At 41.7% G+C, this 18,852-nt stretch overlaps 1 protein-coding gene across 2 annotated transcripts in view; it reads left to right on the plus strand.

Annotated features, from left to right (window-relative positions):
• The window catches only part of LNX1 (ligand of numb-protein X 1), a 146,409-nt gene that overhangs the window by 126,095 nt on the left and 1,462 nt on the right, over positions 1-18,852 (plus strand). For both annotated transcript variants that reach the window (XM_007456078.1, XM_007456079.1), the window contains 3 exons: positions 3,178-3,312; positions 9,396-9,573; positions 11,199-11,430. In XM_007456078.1, coding sequence (XP_007456140.1) covers positions 3,178-3,312; positions 9,396-9,573; positions 11,199-11,430 — 545 coding nt within the window. The remainder of the gene's footprint in view (positions 1-3,177; positions 3,313-9,395; positions 9,574-11,198; positions 11,431-18,852) is intronic.

Here is an 18,852-nt window from a genome sequence, read left to right on the forward strand (position 1 = left end):
GCCAGGCTGTGCAACTGGTAACCACTGTGTCCAGAATTTGTCTAGATCAAAATCTAGAATGTTTAAGGGAGAGAAGAGAAGAGAGGAGATGAAAAAGTAAAAAGGATTTTCCTCTAGCCTGGTCTGCCACTTGAAAGAGTCACAATTGTTAAACAGTCCTTTTGCCCAAATTACAGCATCCCAAGAAATGCAGGAAGGATGCTGTGCTCCCTCTTCCTTTGAGTGTCTGTTATTTTTTTTTTTAATTTATTTTTGTTTATTTTTTGGCTGTGTCGGTCTTAGTTGCACCGTGCGGGATCTTCACTGAGGCATGCAGAATCTTTTGTTGCAGCGCCCGGGCTTCTCTCTAGTTGTGGTGTGTGGGTTTTCTCTTCTCTAGTTGTGGTGTGTGGGCTCTAGGACAACGTGGACTCTGTAGTTGTGGCACACGGGCTCCAGAGCGTGTGGGCTCTGCAGTTCGCAGCACACAGGCTCTCTAGTTGAGGCACGGGAGCTCAGTAGTAGTGGCCTGCGGGCTTAGGTGCCCCATGGCGTGTGGGATCTTAGTTCCCCGACCAGGGATAGAACCCGTGTCCCCTGCATTGGAAGGCGGATTCTCTACCACTGGACCATCAGGGAAGTCCCGAGGCTTGTTATTTAAATGACAGGCCTGCTGCCCCCATCTTCCTGGCACAGATTATGTGAGCATGAAATAACTCTGCCATTCTCTCCTTCATCCAGTCTTTCTGTGACTGCCCTCTTCTCACACTCACGCCACACTCACACCAGTGGAAAGAAAGGCTATCTGGTGCTAAGGGCCATTTCTTGACACTGAATCCAGCTGTTCCTGAGAATTAGAGCCAGGATAAACACATTAGCCCATTTTCCACCTTCAACTTCAAATGCTCGGTAAGAAAGAGCATCAAATAGAATCTCTTCTGAGAGCAATTTATAAGGTGGCTGGTAAGAGCCGGGGATCCAGCCTTGCAGGGAATTTATTTCCAAGTAAGTTGATACCAGGGCTATTTATTGGGGTGTATTCCCGCCAAAGTCGGCATTTGAAAATCCAGTGAGAAATTCGTGCTGGAAAATGTGAATTAAATAGCTCTTAGGCTACTTCTTGGCATTTGGCATTTTGCCTAGCAAGTTGATTCAGTATGTAAAAGTCTCAGATTTTCTCAATTCTCACGAGGTGGTTAGGCCTGCCACTGCTGCTGGTCCAGCATGAACATGGTACAACATGTGGGCCTGGACGCAAACCCACCGCCACCACCGAGATCCTTCAAAACGTCGGAGTTTCCCTGAAGATAAGGAACACATCTGGGCTCAGCAGCTGAAGTTTTGACTTGAATGTTTGCCACTTCTTATCTTTTAGTAATTTTTCCTTCAGAAAGTTCCAAATGAGATAACCTCATTTGGATAAGTGAGGCCTACGGTATAAAGAAAGAGACAGTTCTTACAAAATACTCTTCCAAGAACTGAGTTTAGTTGGGTAATACCATAGTTCTTCATGTCAGCTTACTTCATTGTTGTTTCCTGGGCTTGTTATTTTTATCCTGTTGTGACACAGGCTTTATATATGATGAGAGACACCAGGGAATTCAAGATAGGCACATGAGCAGAGGAAGGGTATGTAAGTGATGACTGGTCAGGGCAGCAGAGGTGATGCTGTAAAGGAGAGTGAGTGAAGAACTTAGACTTTCTTTGTAGGGTTTCCTACATTTACGTGAAGTGAGTCAACTCTCCTGGCCCACCATCCACTATGATGTTTACAATAGACGCTGCACTTTAGCAGGTGTTTTTAAACATTCATCTAATGTACAGCCACCCGGCCGATGAGCCCTAAGCTTCTTCAAGAGATCGCCGAGAAGAGACATTAACAGAAGAATGTAAAGTCATGAAGGTTTGGGCTGGACACCTGCGGGGATCTGATTTATTGGTGGGTTCTTATTGCTTCAGCTTTTAAGACGCGGTCCCTGTTCCGGAGAGTGGGAGTGAGTTGTGGCTCATGGGAAGGAAGCTGCAGAGAGGCAGGAAGCGAATCTCTCCGCTCCCATTGTCTGAGCCCATGGAGGACCTGACTTTCACGACCTGACTTGTCCATATGGTATGACAGCCGTGCCTGTGAAGCAAGAGGGCAGGCAGGCCGCTGTCCACCTGTGCTGTGATGCTCAGCCGCCTGGGGATGAGATGTAGAGGGCAACGCCTAGAATTTATTCCTCTCTTCTCCGCCTTCCTTGTCCTCAAACCTGGCCTTTCCTGGTTTCTAATCAAATCTAGCCATGACTTAGCCACGGTCAGCTTTTACTCAAGTGACAGGGAGGTCAGCAGACTACATCATCTTGCACCATCAGGGAGCCTTGCTACGGTTGTTTCACAGGTCCAAGGTCTAGTCTATCTGGCCTGCAGATCTGGAACCTCAGTAGTCAGCAGTTCTGGAATAACGACCCACACTCTCAGACACAAGTGAAACTCATCTGTGGCAGAGAGCCCATAGGTAAATTTATGGTGTGGAATGAACCTTCCTAATAATCAGTGCATTTGCTATTTGCAACGCTCTGTCCAAGTGTCAGGGTACATAGCAGAGAGGACTAGTCATCACAATTAGTGGCTGTCACACAAAAAAGGATCAAGGGAAAGGCGTTTAATCAGGCTGCATTATAACCTGCCGTCATCCTCAGATTTCTGAAACGCTCATCCTTTCCAATGCCCAGATGTTTGAAACTGTCAGACACAGGATTCCTCTTCCTGCAGTGGTAGTGTTGCTGCCACCAACTCCATTTCTTTTTCTTTGCTGTTTACCTGTGTCTTAGACATTTGATCTGGGATTTGGGCTGGGCTACCACTTTACGCTGTACATTCTGTCCTAGCTGGAAAGTCCTACAGACATGGCTTGTGTGCAGTGGAGCCCATTCATTACAAATAAATTAGCAGTGTCCAACAGTGTCTTTTCAAAGACTGTTGAATGAGTCAAACCTTCCCTGGTTTTTCCCTTGAAGCGATGTTCATTACCCGATTTAGGGATAAAGGAAATAACTCCAGTTCTTGCTAAATCACAAAGCGGGCATGGCCATGGAAAATACTAGACATGATTTTTTTTCATAAAAGTAAAACCAAACTCAAATCTTGGTAAGCCACTGGTGCTGGGTGCTTTGAATGGAAGCTCAGAGTGGCTAACACCTGTGTCTTATCACACAGGCCAGTGAAAGGCGCGTTCACCTCGTCGTGTCCCGCCAGCTTCGGCAGCAGAGTCCTGACATCTTTCAGGAAGCTGGCTGGAACAGCAGCGGCAGCCGGTCCCCAGGGCCAGGGGACAGGAGCAACACTCCCAAGGTGAGGCCCAGCCAGGGTATGTCCACAGCTCCTGCAGGGAGCTCTTTCTTGGGAAGGCTGCATACTTGAACATTTTTTTAAGTGTCACCTCTGCACTTGATCACTTAAACACTCTTTGACTTGTCTTGCAACATGGAAAGCCCCAAACCCCATCTTCGAGAACTGGTGAGATAACAGGTGTCTTTCATCCAAGCAGGAGAGAGGAAGGTGCGGGAGAGTTTTGAAACCTGATCTTGAAAACCAGACCTCATACAGGGACCTAATTTCTAGCCTAAGCCAGATGGATGTCGTGTTTTTCCAACAGGCATTTTGTTTAAGGACTGCTCCCATTCACTTTGAAATGAAACAAGAGGTTTGCTTGGTTTCTAGTTTTTGAAGTTCCCAGTCTGCCTGAAAATTAATGATTCCCCTTTAGTAAGTTTGTTTTTGCAAGAAGGACCCAGGAAGATAATAAAAACACTTGAAGTTCATGTAACATTAGGGAGTGGTGGGATTGGGACAAACCAGAGAGCATATGTCCTTCTCGCGTTAAATTCCAGAAAAATTTTAAAACACCGTGGATGGAGCGGAATGCATCTCTAGGCAGAATGCCTCCTTCAGGGCAGCAAAGTGTAGCCTATCTTTAAGTGAGGTGACTCAGCGCAGTATGTACTTCTGTCATGGCTTTTATTAGAGGCAATACCGTAACCTCTCCATTTGGATGGGTATCTAAGCAACACAAACCTTGTTTAGTGCAAATTCACAGTCCTATAGCCTTGGCTTGGCATCCTGTTGTGATGGCAATGAGTTTCTAGCCATCATTCCTCCTGGGACCTGGTTTCATTAAATCACTTGTCACTACAATCTTATAGGTAGCCCATTCTTCTTGCAACAGAGATTAAGGAATGCCTACATTCTACATAAGGCTGTGTTTCAGTTTGGAATAACTCATGAGTTTGAGTTTTTGAGCAGTGGATACAGAAACAGTACTCAAGTTTTGGATTTTGGAATACCTCTGCTTTATATACTGTTAACTGCACAGCCTACAAAGCTATACCACCTCTCCTTTCTCCAGCCAGCCAGACAGCCATGCCCCATAAATCCATAAATTTCAGGTTTATTTACAATAAACAATCTAGAAAAACCAAGTACCTCCTGCTAAAACCTTTTATGGATAAGGACTCCCTGGTGCCTTTTTGCTGATAAATACCATTAGTGTTTAAATTAAACCAATGGTATTTATTAATGGAAAACTACCTTATTAGCTCAATTAATTAAAGTTTTAATCTAATTATAGTTGAGTTAACTAGACTATGTTATATTCTGGTTCATTACACCACTAAGAATGCAGCTTCCACCAGCACTGTGGGCTTTATAATCCCTTCCGCCTAACCATCATGAATCATGGAAACAGCCGGGGTAATCTGATAAAATTTTTGCTGCAACCTCCTGTCTTGTGTCCAGTTCCTGGAAAACATATATAACAGACTGGCCTAGTGGGAAAGTGTAAGTATTTTCATTTTAATTTATAGTTCTATCTGCCTTCTGAAATGTACACACACACACACACACACACACACACACACTGGCATATTTAAAATTAAACTAAGACACATAGACATTTGATGATTTAGTTTTTTATGATCCTACTAAAGTTTTATTTAGGAAGCAACATGGCTTTTTGAAAGTAGGAGCTTAAATGATTCAAAGAAATACCAAAGAAGGCAAACCAAGATTTGTGAGACAGAGAAGTTTTTAGCCAATTGAAAAGTTAAAGAATGGCAGGCATCAAATTTAGGAGTGTGGTTACCTCCGTGGGAGAGCAAAGGGAACGTGACCAGAGGAAAATCACAGAGGGACTTGAGCTGCACACAGAACCTGTATTTCTGAGGCTGCGTTGCAGAGTACACGGGTAGGCCATTATGTTCATCTTTGTACTTTTATTATACGTCCGAAATGTTTTCTTTTAAAAATGCAAACATTCCGTCACGTATTTTAAGAGCTGAATGATGAGTATACAGGTGCCCGTGATACTTTTTAATCAGTTTGAACTGTGTCGTAAAAAATTATAGTTTTAAACATTAGGGAGTATTCTGAGGTCTCCACAGTAGGGAAGGGGGTGCAGACAGAACACGGGTGGAAAACAAGTTCTCTGTCGTATGTAGCTCTTCTCTCCCCAGCCAAAGTTAGGCCGCTCTGGGTGTGAAGGGTTCGGGGTGTCAAGGGACGATGACTTGGGTTTTTCTGTCCCTAACATGGATCTCTCTCTGCTGGGGAACCGAGTGGCTGTCAGAGGCACAGGACACCTTGATTTGGGGTAGCCCAGACATTCGTGCCGAGCCTGTACCTGCTCAACAAAACATCCCTGTGCTCAGTGCAGCAAGACTGCTTTGTAAGCACTGAGGAGGTGTGATGGAAAGACAGTCTCCAGGGACTTGTATCCGAAAGCATAGACAGCACATCTCTGCAGCCAGGAGGACATAGCTTTCAGCATTCAGATCTTATATGTCACGTATTTTATTTGACAGCACTAAAGTTGGTTTCAGTTCTCTATTCAGTGAGACAAATTCTTTCTGGAATAATTGGGTAATTAATTCTTTCATGTGTGTTTTTCTGACCATCACCTGAAACTTGATAGATTAATTTATATCACGTGTTTAAATGGTACCTCTAAAAGCAGAGCGGTGTACAAGGGAGAGCAAGGATTTAGGGTCAGACATCCTAGGTTTCAGCACTCAATCTTTCTCCTGCCAGTTGTGATTCATTGATCAAATTTTTTTTTAAATGGTGAGCCTCGGTTTGCCTGGCCTGACACATGGAAGTAAGCAACAAATAATTTTTTCTTTTCCTAAAGGAGTATCTGGTCAGTCTGTACATAATTCAGGCAAAATTTATTCATGACAAAATAATTAAGGCCTCAGTAACACTCCCTATTAACTGGAGTGGCAGGAGAGAAGCCAATGGAACTTCTGGAATATTTCATAGGGTGTGTAATTTTGCTGCTTTCACATGAATTTAGTAACACATTTTTCAACCAAAGTATTCTCAGATAAAAGCCATATCTTCCATTTAACTGCATTTCTTTTAGCCACAGGTTTGCCGTATGTGGGCATTCTGACCCATTTTATAGATGAAGTCAGAGGAACCTGGAGTGATTACAGTGTTATAAAATCTCTCGCTTATTACTATTAGAACCCCAGTAGCGCTTCCCTGGTGGCTCAGTGGTTGAGAATCTGCCTGCCTATGCAGGGGACACGGGTTCGAGCCCTGGTCTGGGAAGATCCCACGTGCCGCCGAGCAACTAGGCCCGTGCGCCACAACTACTGAGCCTGTGCGTCTGGAGCTTGTGCTCCGCAACAAGAGAGGCCACAACACTGAGGTCCGCGCACCACGATGAACAGTGGCCCTCGCTCATCGCAACTAGAGAAAGCCCTCGCACAGAAATGAAGACCCAACACAGCCCAAAATAAATTAATTAATTAATTTTTTCAAATTATATAGAACCCAAATAGCAACAAACGATGTTCAAACTTTCTACTAGAAAGGCAATTAAATTATCGGAATTTTTTTCACCTGGATAAACATTATAAATACTGTATTGCTAAAACCCAGTACTGGATGAATTGTGGGAAATTAGCATTTTCACAGCGTATTGTTGAGATTATAAATGATAGAGCTGTTTCAAAGGTAATTTATCAATATCTATCAAAATGTTAAATGCTCAGGCTCTTTGAGTTAGCAGTTATACTTCTAGGACATTAGCCTGAAGAAATATTTACACAAGTGCACAAGATATGTGTGTCTAAGGATATTCACAGTGACACTGTTTAATTTTGTGAAAGACTGTAAAAAACCCAAAAGGTCATTAATGGTGGATATGGCATATTCACACAATGAAATACTAGGCAGCTGTTCAAGAAGAGATAAAGTGTGTGTGTGTGTGTGTGTGTGTGTGTGTGTATTTACATCAAAAAGGTGTCCTTATTTTCCAGAGCATTCCATATGTATATAAGGCATCACCTTGAGAGATTGACTAACTACTCCTACAATACCCCAGGCCCCCTAGAAATAATGGAGTTAAGCCCCTCTTTGAGAGCACAGGGAATACATGCCTTATGAATATCCCCAGGGACAAGCTGAAGCAGCAGGGCAGCCTGTTGGAGTCTCTGGGTTTAGAGCTTTGCCCTGAGTTGGGGGCATTTCAGAACTGCCTGCATCTCCAAGCTGGGATCTTTTGAGAGATATTTGTGGTTAAAGGAAGAGACATCCTGAATCTAATTGCTTTCTAAAAAGGAAAAATCATGTACTAAGGACAGATCTTGAGATCCCCTCCAAGTCTACTCCTTTGCCTCAGCTGGAATGCTAGGACCACTATGTTCATACTGTTACTTGCCTGTCTTGTCTTGAAACTTTTCTCTGAAGAAAGCCCCATTTCAGTTTTACAGCCCTCATCTGACAACCAATCTCTACAGGGCACATCAAAGTTCTAAGGTTTATATAAACACAACCCAGACCTTACAAGTACTAATTGTAACATATACCTTGCTATAATCTTAATTTCCAATTTATTATTCTGTTACTGTCAAAAACAATGTGGCAATTTGCAATTCATCCATCCATTTATTCGACAAACATGTACTTACCATCATCAATGTGTTAAACACAATGTTCAGGGCTAGGGATACAGTCACAGGGCATTACTGTATACAATAAGGCCATTGAAACAGACGTGGGTTATTTAAAACCATAGGAAATCATCATATAATAAATGCACAAAAATCCTAGGCTTATCTTGCTTCATAATGAAGCATTAAAAATTGATTCTGTACATGTAAGCATTAGTTCTGTATGATGTCAACCATCAAATTTACAGAAGTTTGATTATAATTCATTTGATTTGTTGCATAGATAATATATTCACAGGGTTCAAAAACTGGAAAGTATATATTAAGTTTCTCACCCTTCCCTGATCTACCCAGTTTCCCCCTCCACCCCCATGAAACCACTTTTTCTTCCAGAATTTCTTTATGAAAATGCAAGTATCCGTACAAATTCTCATTTCCCTCCTTTTTTTTTTTTTTTTTTTTTTAAATGAAAGGTAGTATACTTATATTTTGTTCTGTAGCTTGGTTATTTTTGTCAGATGTGTTTTTAAATTTTCTTTCTTTAGATAGAACTGTAAGCTATGTTTTGAACCATAGACTTCTTTGAGGTTTGATCAAGTGTTATAAGTATTTATTTGCAGTGCAAATGCCCACCTAGTCTCCTAGGTCACTGCCCAAGCAGGAAGGAGAATAACTTTTTTGAAAAATATATATTGATACATATTCATTGATAAAGCAGTACCCTTGACCTACTCTTATTGCTTCAAGATAATGTTGAATGTGGCTTCAATGTTTTTAATCTAGTGTTGTTGAATCAAATCGCAATTAATTTGCTTTTGAAAAGTTGGTCTACAATGTGTATTATATAATGTATATATTATGTTTTATGTAATAAAATTAAAGTCTATAACTGCACATTAGTTAGGACTGCTAAAGTAAGAGTAAAGTTGTCAGCTGGGGCAAACCTAGATATTGGTGAGATTTTAGAGTATAATATCTAGGAAATTCATTGTTTTTCTCTGAGGATTTCTGTAATTGATTACCTGCATAAATTAAACTGGAACTATTTAATTTGAATATGGTTACATTTTAACCTAGAAAAACTTCCGGATATTCATGCATGACGAGAGTTTTACGAAATGTTGACTCACTGTATCAGGAATAAATGGGTCACCTGAAAAATTTTGGGTGCAGTTCACTTTGTATACTTAATATTTCTCCAGTGGTCTCCAACCTATTCCTCTTCCCATTTTTTGCTTCTCCCACTTGGAATATAAATTTTCTCTGAGTCAGCCTATGGAATTTGGGGTAATGTAACTCTGTTGAGAGCGAGGACCAAGTGAGGAGTTCTCTGCCTCTCTCTCCCTCTCTCTTCTCTCTATGTACGACCAAGAACCACCATCATATATTTATGCAATCTTGGTAGATTTTTGTATGTAAGAAATGCAGACCCACTTATGAACAAATGTGCTATATTTGTTTTTCTGTCTGTGCCTTCAGCCCCTCCACCCTGCGGTCACTTGTCACGAGAAGGTGGTAAGTGTCCAAAAAGACCCCAGTGAATCACTCGGCATGACCGTTGCAGGGGGAGCATCACATAGGGAGTGGAATTTGCCAATCTATGTCATCAGTGTTGAGCCCGGAGGAGTCATAAGCAGAGATGGAAGAATAAAAACAGGTAAAAAGTAAAGAGACTTAAGGTACTGGGGCAGCAGAGTGTTAAAAGGAATTAGCGGCTTACTGGGTTAGGTAACTGTTTCCAGAATTAACAAGAGAATGTGAGGGTGATCTGGCCAGGGCATCTGTTACCCATTGACCATGATTGGTTTGAGTATAGTTCCTGGACCAGGTTTCACCCCTCTTGGTTCATGTGGGTTGATGTGGGCCACCTGGCTTGCTGGTGAAGTGAGTATCTGCAAACAATGCCAAGAATTCATAGGGAAGGGCTACAGTTATGAGCGAGTTGCCTCGATTAACTGGCATAATTTGGTTCCATTCATTCTACGTAATTCTTTGGTGGATTGATCCAGTGATGAAACTGTTCATGAATCGTTCCATTTATGGGTTGGATAGGAGAAATAATTTGATAGATTTTGATTCAGTGAATATTTATTAAGTGAAAATACCAAGCCAGGTACCTTCCCATTGATGAAAAGTGTTTCACTACTTTAATCTTATGTCACTTGGGCTCCTTAGAGTGAAGGAAAGAGATGTCCAATTTGTATCTTTGATAGTATTGTCAGTTCCCATGGATGGGTAGCTGATGGCTGAGCCGATATGCCCTTTCAGGGTGTTCAGATTCAAGAAATAACATGTGAAGTTTTTGACGTACAGTTGCTCAGCCTGAGGGGCCACAGGGGGATGGCATGTGTGAAGGGGTTCAGTCAGCCAACCTAACGGTGCTTCTCTGGGGTTCAGGATGAACTCAAGGCCTTTCCCATCTTTCTCCTCCTGTCCTTTTACTCTTGCTACGGTTATTCTGTGTGAGACAGTTGATATTCAAAGGAGGCAGAAAGAAAGACAGGAGGGAGATATAAAAGATAGGAAATGGAGGTAGGGGAGGTATGTACTTTAGTTTCTCTTTTCTTTTTCACCCAAGCACCCGGGTGGAGAACGACGAGGTCAACTACGAACTGACTTATTAGTGAGAGAACGTGAGCAGCCGGTTATATGATAGGATGGCCCCGCACACAGTAGGGGCTTAACCAGTGGTAGCTGTCAGCACCTGTGCACTGAATAGAAATGGAACCCCTTCTTCACACCTCTTTAGGAACACAGTTCCAGGCCCATTGTTCTTAACTGCCAGACTCTCTCATGGGAAGCTTATTATGTATTCATTCAACCCTTATTTATTGGGTGCCTACTACATGCCTGGCTCCGTGTGGGTGCTGGGCGCTTTGGCCACATGCTCCGCCTTTGTGCTAAAAATGGGAAGAAAAGAAAAAAAAAGGAGGTTTTCTTTGATTAAATAGTGTACGTGGCTATTTTATCTCCCTCTCTTCTTTCCTTCCTTCCTTCCTTCCTTCCTTCCTCCCTCCCTCCCTCCCTCTCCCTCCCCCTTTTTAAGGCAAGAGCCAAATACCAATAGGTGTGCTTTAGAATCCCCCCCACATGATTTACCAGCGCCTTGGCACGTGCGCACTGCTCGCGATTTGACGTGTGAAAACGCAGCCGCATGTTGACGTGAGGCTAAGGAAGTGCCCCTTGCCCTCCCCTCGTACCCGCATCCCAGTCAGTCCCTGCCCCTTTGCCTTTCCAGTCTGCACTCTTACTAAGAATGGCTTCTGCTTCTCCGGTCACTAGGTGACGTTCTGTTGAATGTGAACGGGATTGAACTAACAGAGGTCAGCCGGAGCGAGGCGGTTGCTTTACTGAAAAGCACATCCTCCTCGGTGGTACTTAAAGCTTTGGAAGTCAGAGAATGTGAGCCCCAGGAAGAAGGCAGCAGCCCAGCAGCGCTGGACTTCAACCACAAAGACACGGCCCCACCTGGCAACCAGTCCCCGTCCTGGGTCATGTGGCTGGAATTACCACGGTGAGTCCCAGCGTGACATCCTTGGGGGAGGTGTGGGAGGAAACGATGATAGTTCTTAGACCACTGTTTCACTCACTTGGGCTGATTCAGGGCACTGACATGTTAACGAGACCCAGGCTTGGTTGCGGGTCTGTTTGAAAGAATTTGTGTTCCCTTTTGTAACTGAAACTGCAGTAATTCTTGGGCAGGGACGAAAGCCTGGGTGTGGAAACACTGTTTGGCCTTCACGGTGAGGAGGTCGTAGGGCTGCCATGTTCGATTGTGTGGGTTGTATGTGCGTCAGGAAGCTCAGTCGACAGAGAGAGGGCGCTGTTTTCACACACTCTGGAGCAGGGCAAGGTCACCTTTTCTCAATTGGCTAGTGGCGGGCCTAGGAACTTGCATGGAGGTAAAACCAGTCTGTGGCTTCACCCCTCCAGCTCTCCGGTGGCCCCAGCTAAACCCAGAGCAACGCAGCAGCACATTTTGCCTTTGCCCAGATGTTGGGTCCTGTGTTGATTGAGGGCCTGTCTCAGATCACCTCTCCCTTTTTCCTGCTCTTGAAAAGTTCTGGTGTAAACCTTCAGGAAGCAACTAGTTTGTCATCTCAGTGAGATGTAACTAGAGCCTTAGAGGGGAGCCAGATAAATGTTTTGGAAAGTTCAGGAAAGGATTTGAGGGCAGCCTTGCTAAATGGCTAGAAATCAAATATTCGAAGGACAGATAAATTGGGGTTTGCTCACCTGCATCAGAGCATAAGCTCTTGGCCTTCAAAGGATTGCCTTAATAATTCCAAATGCATGACTTAAATGTTAAACATTAGAGTCACTGATGATGATATGCTGGCAGAGGATTAAATGAATGAAAGTAGGATGTTTGGTTTTAGTACATTTTTCTCGAGGGTGGAGATAGGTTTGGTCTCTCTCTCTCTCTCTCTCTCTCTCTCTCTCTCTCTCAATTTTAAATGAGGTTTTAAAAAACATCCCTACCTCAAATACACACTGAGATTCCCTTTTTAGCCTGTACTACTAGTTGATAAAATATTTTTTAAATGAGTACATTTTAAGTTAAAAACTGAGCATTGAGTTTAAAAAATTTAATTTTTTAAAAAAATTTTCTTCCTGGGTGGAAGAAGAGAATGTTACTTTAACTAAAATCGTATGAAAAAATTTTTTCTAAAACTTCAATCTATTAAAATGGATCATTTAAAAAAACATTTTGTGCTTGAAAGCTACTTGTCTTATAAAACAGAGTTCCTTGCCGTTCATTCATGTAAAGAGACAGAACAAATGTGAGATGTGTTTTACTTCACGTACAACCAAGTGAATGGCTTTCTCTCCCTCTACCTTTGCCCTTGACTTTGGGCACAGCATTTCCCTGCTCTTATCAGAAGTCCAATCTGGATTTTGCTCATTTCCTTTAGAAGAATAGAAAGTGTGAAGCCAGCAAAGACAACACTGGTTTGTAGTCCCCCTGGCAATTCTTAGTTTCCTTCATCCCCTCCTCTCCTCATAGTAATAAGCACAGTGAACATTCGGAGGGCACCAAAGGGTAGAGAGAGAGTGAAAGTGAGTCTTCCACCCTTGGCCCCTCAGATCCGCTCAACAGAGGTCACAGTTACCAATGACTTGTGTAATTTTCCAGGGAGTGTCTGTGTCAGAGGTTGGTAAACTTTTTCTGAAAAGGGCCAGAGAGTGCAGATTTGGAGGGTCATGCTGTCTCTGTTGCCATTATTCATTTCTGCTGTTGTGGTGTGAAAGCAGCCATAGACAGTTAATACACAGATGAATGGGCATGCCTGTTTATTTATAAAATTGGGTGTTGGGCTGGGCTGTAGTTTGCTGACCCCTACTCTAGGTATATATGTACACACACATATACAATGGTAACGTACACACTATGATGTACCATATTTTTTTTTTAATCTAAGAATATACCTTGGGTATCATTTCACATTAGTACACATCAAGCTTCCTCGTTCTTTTCTATGGCCAATAGTATTCTCTTGTATAGAAGTACCATATTGATTCAGCCAGTCCTGTTGGTAGTGGACACTTAGGTTGTTTTCATCTTTCATGAGCAATGTTGCAAAAAGAATTCATAAGGAAGGTACAGTGATGTTCATTGCACTGTTGTTGTGTCCACTACCAATAGGAACTGGTTAAAGAAATCATGCTATATCTGTACAACCCTGTGACAGGTTACCTGGTTATAAAACTATCTGATCACCTCTTTTTGGATTTCGTAGGCATTGCATCACTGACTCGCACTGAGTGGTGATGTGGAGAAGTGAGGCCTGTCTCATTTCTTTCCTTCTCTATGTGGCTTGGTCTTTCTACCTAACGTTCAAGATAAATATTCTGTTATTTGGCGTCTTCTTTTCAGGGAGGCCAGATATGTATGTTACCTCTTTTTGTTTTATATCTTTCATTTTCTCTTGAATCCTTTTCAATTCTATTTACTTTCATTCTGCTTTCTTTGTGTTGATCTGTCCTTCATAACCCTTACTGTGTTTTCAGTAGTACATCTTTGCCTTTGTAGTCACTTTCATTTCTGTGTTCTTATTTTTCCCTTCCACGTCTTTCTTCTCGGCCCATTTCTTCTCCTCTTGTCTTACATCTCCCCTTGAAATCGTGTATCTCTGCCTTGATCTCTTTTACAGAGCCATTGTTTCAGAAGTATTTTAAATTCACAGGAACAGGGTTGGTCATAAATTTCCTTTTCGCTAGCAGCATTTCATTTCTGTGGCAGCATTTTTCTGGTGAGTGGTTTTTGTCTGTTACTGTGTTTACTGTTACTCTCCGCCTTTGTTTTTATATGTGTCTCTGGTTCATTTTTTAACCTTTGAGCTAAATTTTTCCTGGAGTGGCTGTTTGCTGGAAGTTTGTAATAAAAGGAAGGAACCAGGGCCATCTTGCAGGTTGGCATTTCTGATCTTGACTGCATAGAGCCCCAAAGGTGCCAGGTTCTCCCTCACTGATGCAATACCATGGGCATAAATGTCTCTAGTCATTTGGCATTAGTGATGTCCTAAGAGTCTCAGGCCTTAGCAAAAGTTACTTGCCTGCCGGGACCACTAGAGATTTAGGCTGCAAATAGTTGTTTTTTTTTTAATTCACAAAGAAGACACTTCCCTCCAAGTTATACATTTACCCAGTCAAATCTTTTCCCCTTTTGCTTAACAGATTTTGAGGGAAAACTATTTGCCCTAAAGTATGATCCAGCCACTTACCTAAGATTCCCTACTAGTGAAGAAAAGTGATACGTCAGCAGGTCTAGAAACAATCTCTTTTCTAGGACATTGTGATCATGTCCTCAAGTGCAGTCCAACACGTAGAATGAATGTATATGAAGAGGGTACCATTAGTATGCTGAACCCCAGTGGGTGTCAGCTATGATAAACAGTAGCAGAGAGTAAAAGTAGGTTATTAAGGACAATGCAAATTGTGTCTCACCCTTATCAGGGATGCCTTTTGTACACCCCTGGGCAGTAGCTCCAGACATGGGCTCTAAGCTATACAAATTATCAGATGCCATTCACTTGGAGGGGATTCAGAAAACACTGAAGACCTTCTGCTTTATTCACTGTTGGCTCTCAGGGCCCACACTCCACATCTGGAAGTCTTTGAAAACATGCTCTTATCCGGACTAGTATGATAGTGATACACATTAGCTCATTTCTTCTCTTGCCTAAGTATTTAAACTTTCACTTTCCTGAACTTCATAAAGCATTTTGATGAGGATTGTCTGTACTGAAGAGCAGGGAGGCAAATATCATGGGTTGTTTTTTTTTTAAGTCAAAAACTTTTACATTTTAACTATAGGACAGGGACACTGTCAAGTACATCCAAACCCGGAATAGAAATAACAACTGCAACAGTAGCTCATACTGATATAACCTTTTCTGTGTGCCAGGCACTCTGCTAAGAGCTTTACATGTTCTTTGCATTTTTCACTCATTTAATGCTCAACGTCAGTCCTATGATCTAGGTACTAATATTATCCCCACTTTGAAGATAGGAGACTGAAGCACAGAGTGGTTAAGTAACTTGCCCAAGGTAACATGCTAGTTAATATGCAGAACTGGGATTTGAACCAGGCTGCCTGGTTGGGATCTTAACCACTATGCAGTGTTTGGTGAGCATCCTTTAGGAGGATGTGAAGCCTGTATTTAGCTTTTATAATTTGAGTCTTACCGTTTCTCTCTTTACCATAAACAAGTTCTGCAGGAGTGTAAATGCCTCAGATTTCTGTCATTCAGTGGATGTGTCATGCACCCAGCAGCCCAGTGTGCGTTTTTCTTCATTGCTTAGCCTCTTAGGCCTCAAATTTCTTGCCATTCTCCTCCCCACCTCCCACCATTACGTTCCCTGTGTGACGTTCGCTAATAAGGCACAGTCAGTCCGGAATCAGATGAGTAACTCCTGGCGAAGTCATTGAAGGAGCAAAATTAGTCTTTTATAATTGTCCCCAACTCACCTATATTTATGGTGGGATATGAATGCACTTTTAATGTGTTTGTTGTAATAGTGGGTGGAGCCTCCACAGGAATACCTAGTGTCTCTGTAGGTCTTTAAATGGCTCTGCTTAGCAGGCATTTGTTGAATGAAATAATCAATAGAGTAGGTTCTAGGAATAGCCCTCATGGACTTCATAATACAGTAAGCAACAACATGTCATAGTAAATTATTAAAAATTATGAATTAAAGGAGTTATAATTAAAATATTATGTAGGCACATGGTGCTTTGGGAACCTAGAAAATACATTGGAGTGAATGGTGGTATGTTTCATCTAGCTGGAGGATATAACCAAACTAGGAGAGTTAAGAATCATGCTATGTAACCAACTAGCCACAAAACCTCAGTAGCAGAAAGTGAAAGTCAAAGAGTGAAGATGGAAGTGAGGCTGCCCACAGCTGGAGCGTGCAGGCCAAGCCTGCAGAGCCCTGGGCCCACAGTGAGCGGCCCCTCTGATGTGCAGAATGCCCATTCCGCAGGGAGCATCAGACACAGATCAGCTTCAGCTGATCCAGGACAGGTGTGACTGATCTTGGCTGGCTCCAGCAGTCCTTTCTGGGTCGTTTCGGTGGCTCTGCTAACCTTGGCTGGCCATGCTCCTGTGTCTAGATTTGGCTGGCTCTGGCCAACGTCCCACTGATGATCTTATGGCTGAATCCAGAATTGGAGGGGGGGCACCACAAAATTATACAATAAGTGGCACGGATGATACCAGGGAAGGGTGATGACTTGGGGCCATTCATGTAATTATTTTACACAGTAAGGAAGAATGAGGAGATATTAGTTGTTCTGGACATGTTGAGTTTGAGATACCAGTGGAACATCAAGTTTGATAAACATGTCTACAGCAGCAATTCCCAAAGTTTTTTTTCAAGACCCCTACACTTATTTAGAGTATTGATGATCCCCAAGAGCTTTTGCTTATATAGGTTATACCTACTAATATTTTACCTTATAAATTAATCTGAAGAATTTTATTTATTAAATCATTTAAAATAACCCATTATATATTAACATAAATAAGATCTTTTATAAGAAGCAGTATTTTTAAAAATTACAAGAGTGGCACTGTATGATTTTTGCAAACCTCTTTAATGTTTGGCTTAATAGAAGATAACTCTGGACTCTCATATCTACTTCTGCATTCAGTGTCCTGCCAGATCACTTACCACATGTCCTCTGGAAAATGTCACCATATGCTTGTAAGAAAATGAGAATGACTCATTAATGTTAGGTTGAAATTTCTGTATTGGTAACATAAAAATTTTAGATGATTACAGCTTGTCCACATAGAATAAAATATTAAGAGTCAAGGTCCAAAGTGATAATTAATGAAAAAACCCAATGGTCAAAAGGGTGAGAAATACTTAAGTTTCGAGTATTGCTCCATGTACCCATTTATATGTTTTAAAGAACGTTAAGACATATTTAATCATAACCTTGGGTAAGAAGCACCCACCAGGCTCTCCTCTCCAAACACTGGGCACAGGTGGGAACATCATGCTCTAGTGTCTGGGGAACAATTACCTGCTTTGAACATGAGCAGTCAGTGAGCCACTGTGTAAATGTGGTATCAAACACACCACAACTCCTACAGGACGAACTTACTAACATCAAGTATTACTGTGAAATACAGCAAATGAATATTTTATAATAAAAATATGGTTTCATTCAATGAATTCGTATTTTTCAGCAATAATTTCAGCGAAAGAAATTATTGTAAATGATATATATGTATGACAACAGATACAAAACAAAATTGAGTTGCATTTTAGCACTACATTTTAAAGTTACCCACCAGACAAACCCAAAGCTTGTTTTACTTCATGAAAAAGTCATGTTACATTGATTAGCAAGGTCAGTAACAAATGTAATGGCCAACTTCATCACCAGAACATTTCTCAAGAGAATTTTTATTGGTTTTTCAAAAAAATTAGTATTTCAAGGTACAGTTTATAAACAAAATCACCAAATCTTGACTTTTACCAACATGAAAATGCTCTTTCAAACCAGTTCCTGGACTGGGGGATTTTGGAGTCAAATCCAGCTCCTGACATACCTCTGTCATAACTGTAACACAGTTTTGTACTTAGCCTGCACCTATGTTAACACTGATTCAACTGCCACTGAATAATAAAAGGAACAGCTTCCTCAATCAAATTTTCTATTTTAGCTGAGGGTTCTACCCATTTACAAAAGACCTGTGGTCTTTCTCCCATTCCTGTTATAACTTGCTATTCAGTTTACCACCAGGTTTTTCTCCTTCAGTATGAATCATTCTTACAATCTTTAAGTGCACCTCAATCTCCATTCACTATATTACGCGGCCTGCATGCTTCTATATAACCTATCAAACATGTAAAACTATGTATAAACTGGTATCTTTCAAAAGTCAGAACTTCAGCCAATGAATTAATTAGGGTTACATTTAAATTTTTTCCGAGATATTAACCATTTATTCAAAGAATTTTTCCTTCATTAAAAATTATTTACATCCATAAGGAAATAAAAATATAACTGTAAGTATGCTTGAATGTGGTTCATCAGTAAAGATTTAGGCATAACTAACTTTTTAATATAAGTTGAGAAATTAAATCTTTAAGCCAGAAATGATTCTTTCCCAGTAGACATATAAACAGAACATAATAGATGGTGCCACTTTTAAAAGGGTGGTTAGCTTTAGAAAAGAGAAAAATTAGAAATTAGAAAAATTTTTAGAAAAATTAGAAAAAGCCAGCTAGGGCTTCCCTGGTGGCACAGTGGTTGAGAGTCTGCCTGACGATGCAGGGGACGCGGGCTCGTGCCCCAGTCCGGGAAGATCCCACATGCCATGGAGTGGCTGGGCCCGTGAGCCATGGCCGCTGAGCCTGCGCGTCCGGAGCCTGTGCTCCACAACGCGAGAGGCCACAACAGTGAGAGGCCTGC

The sequence above is a fragment of the Lipotes vexillifer genome, unplaced genomic scaffold (genome assembly GCF_000442215.2).
Source record: "Lipotes vexillifer unplaced genomic scaffold, Lipotes_vexillifer_v1.1 scaffold42, whole genome shotgun sequence".
In the NCBI taxonomy this organism is placed as follows: domain Eukaryota; kingdom Metazoa; phylum Chordata; class Mammalia; order Artiodactyla; family Lipotidae; genus Lipotes; species Lipotes vexillifer.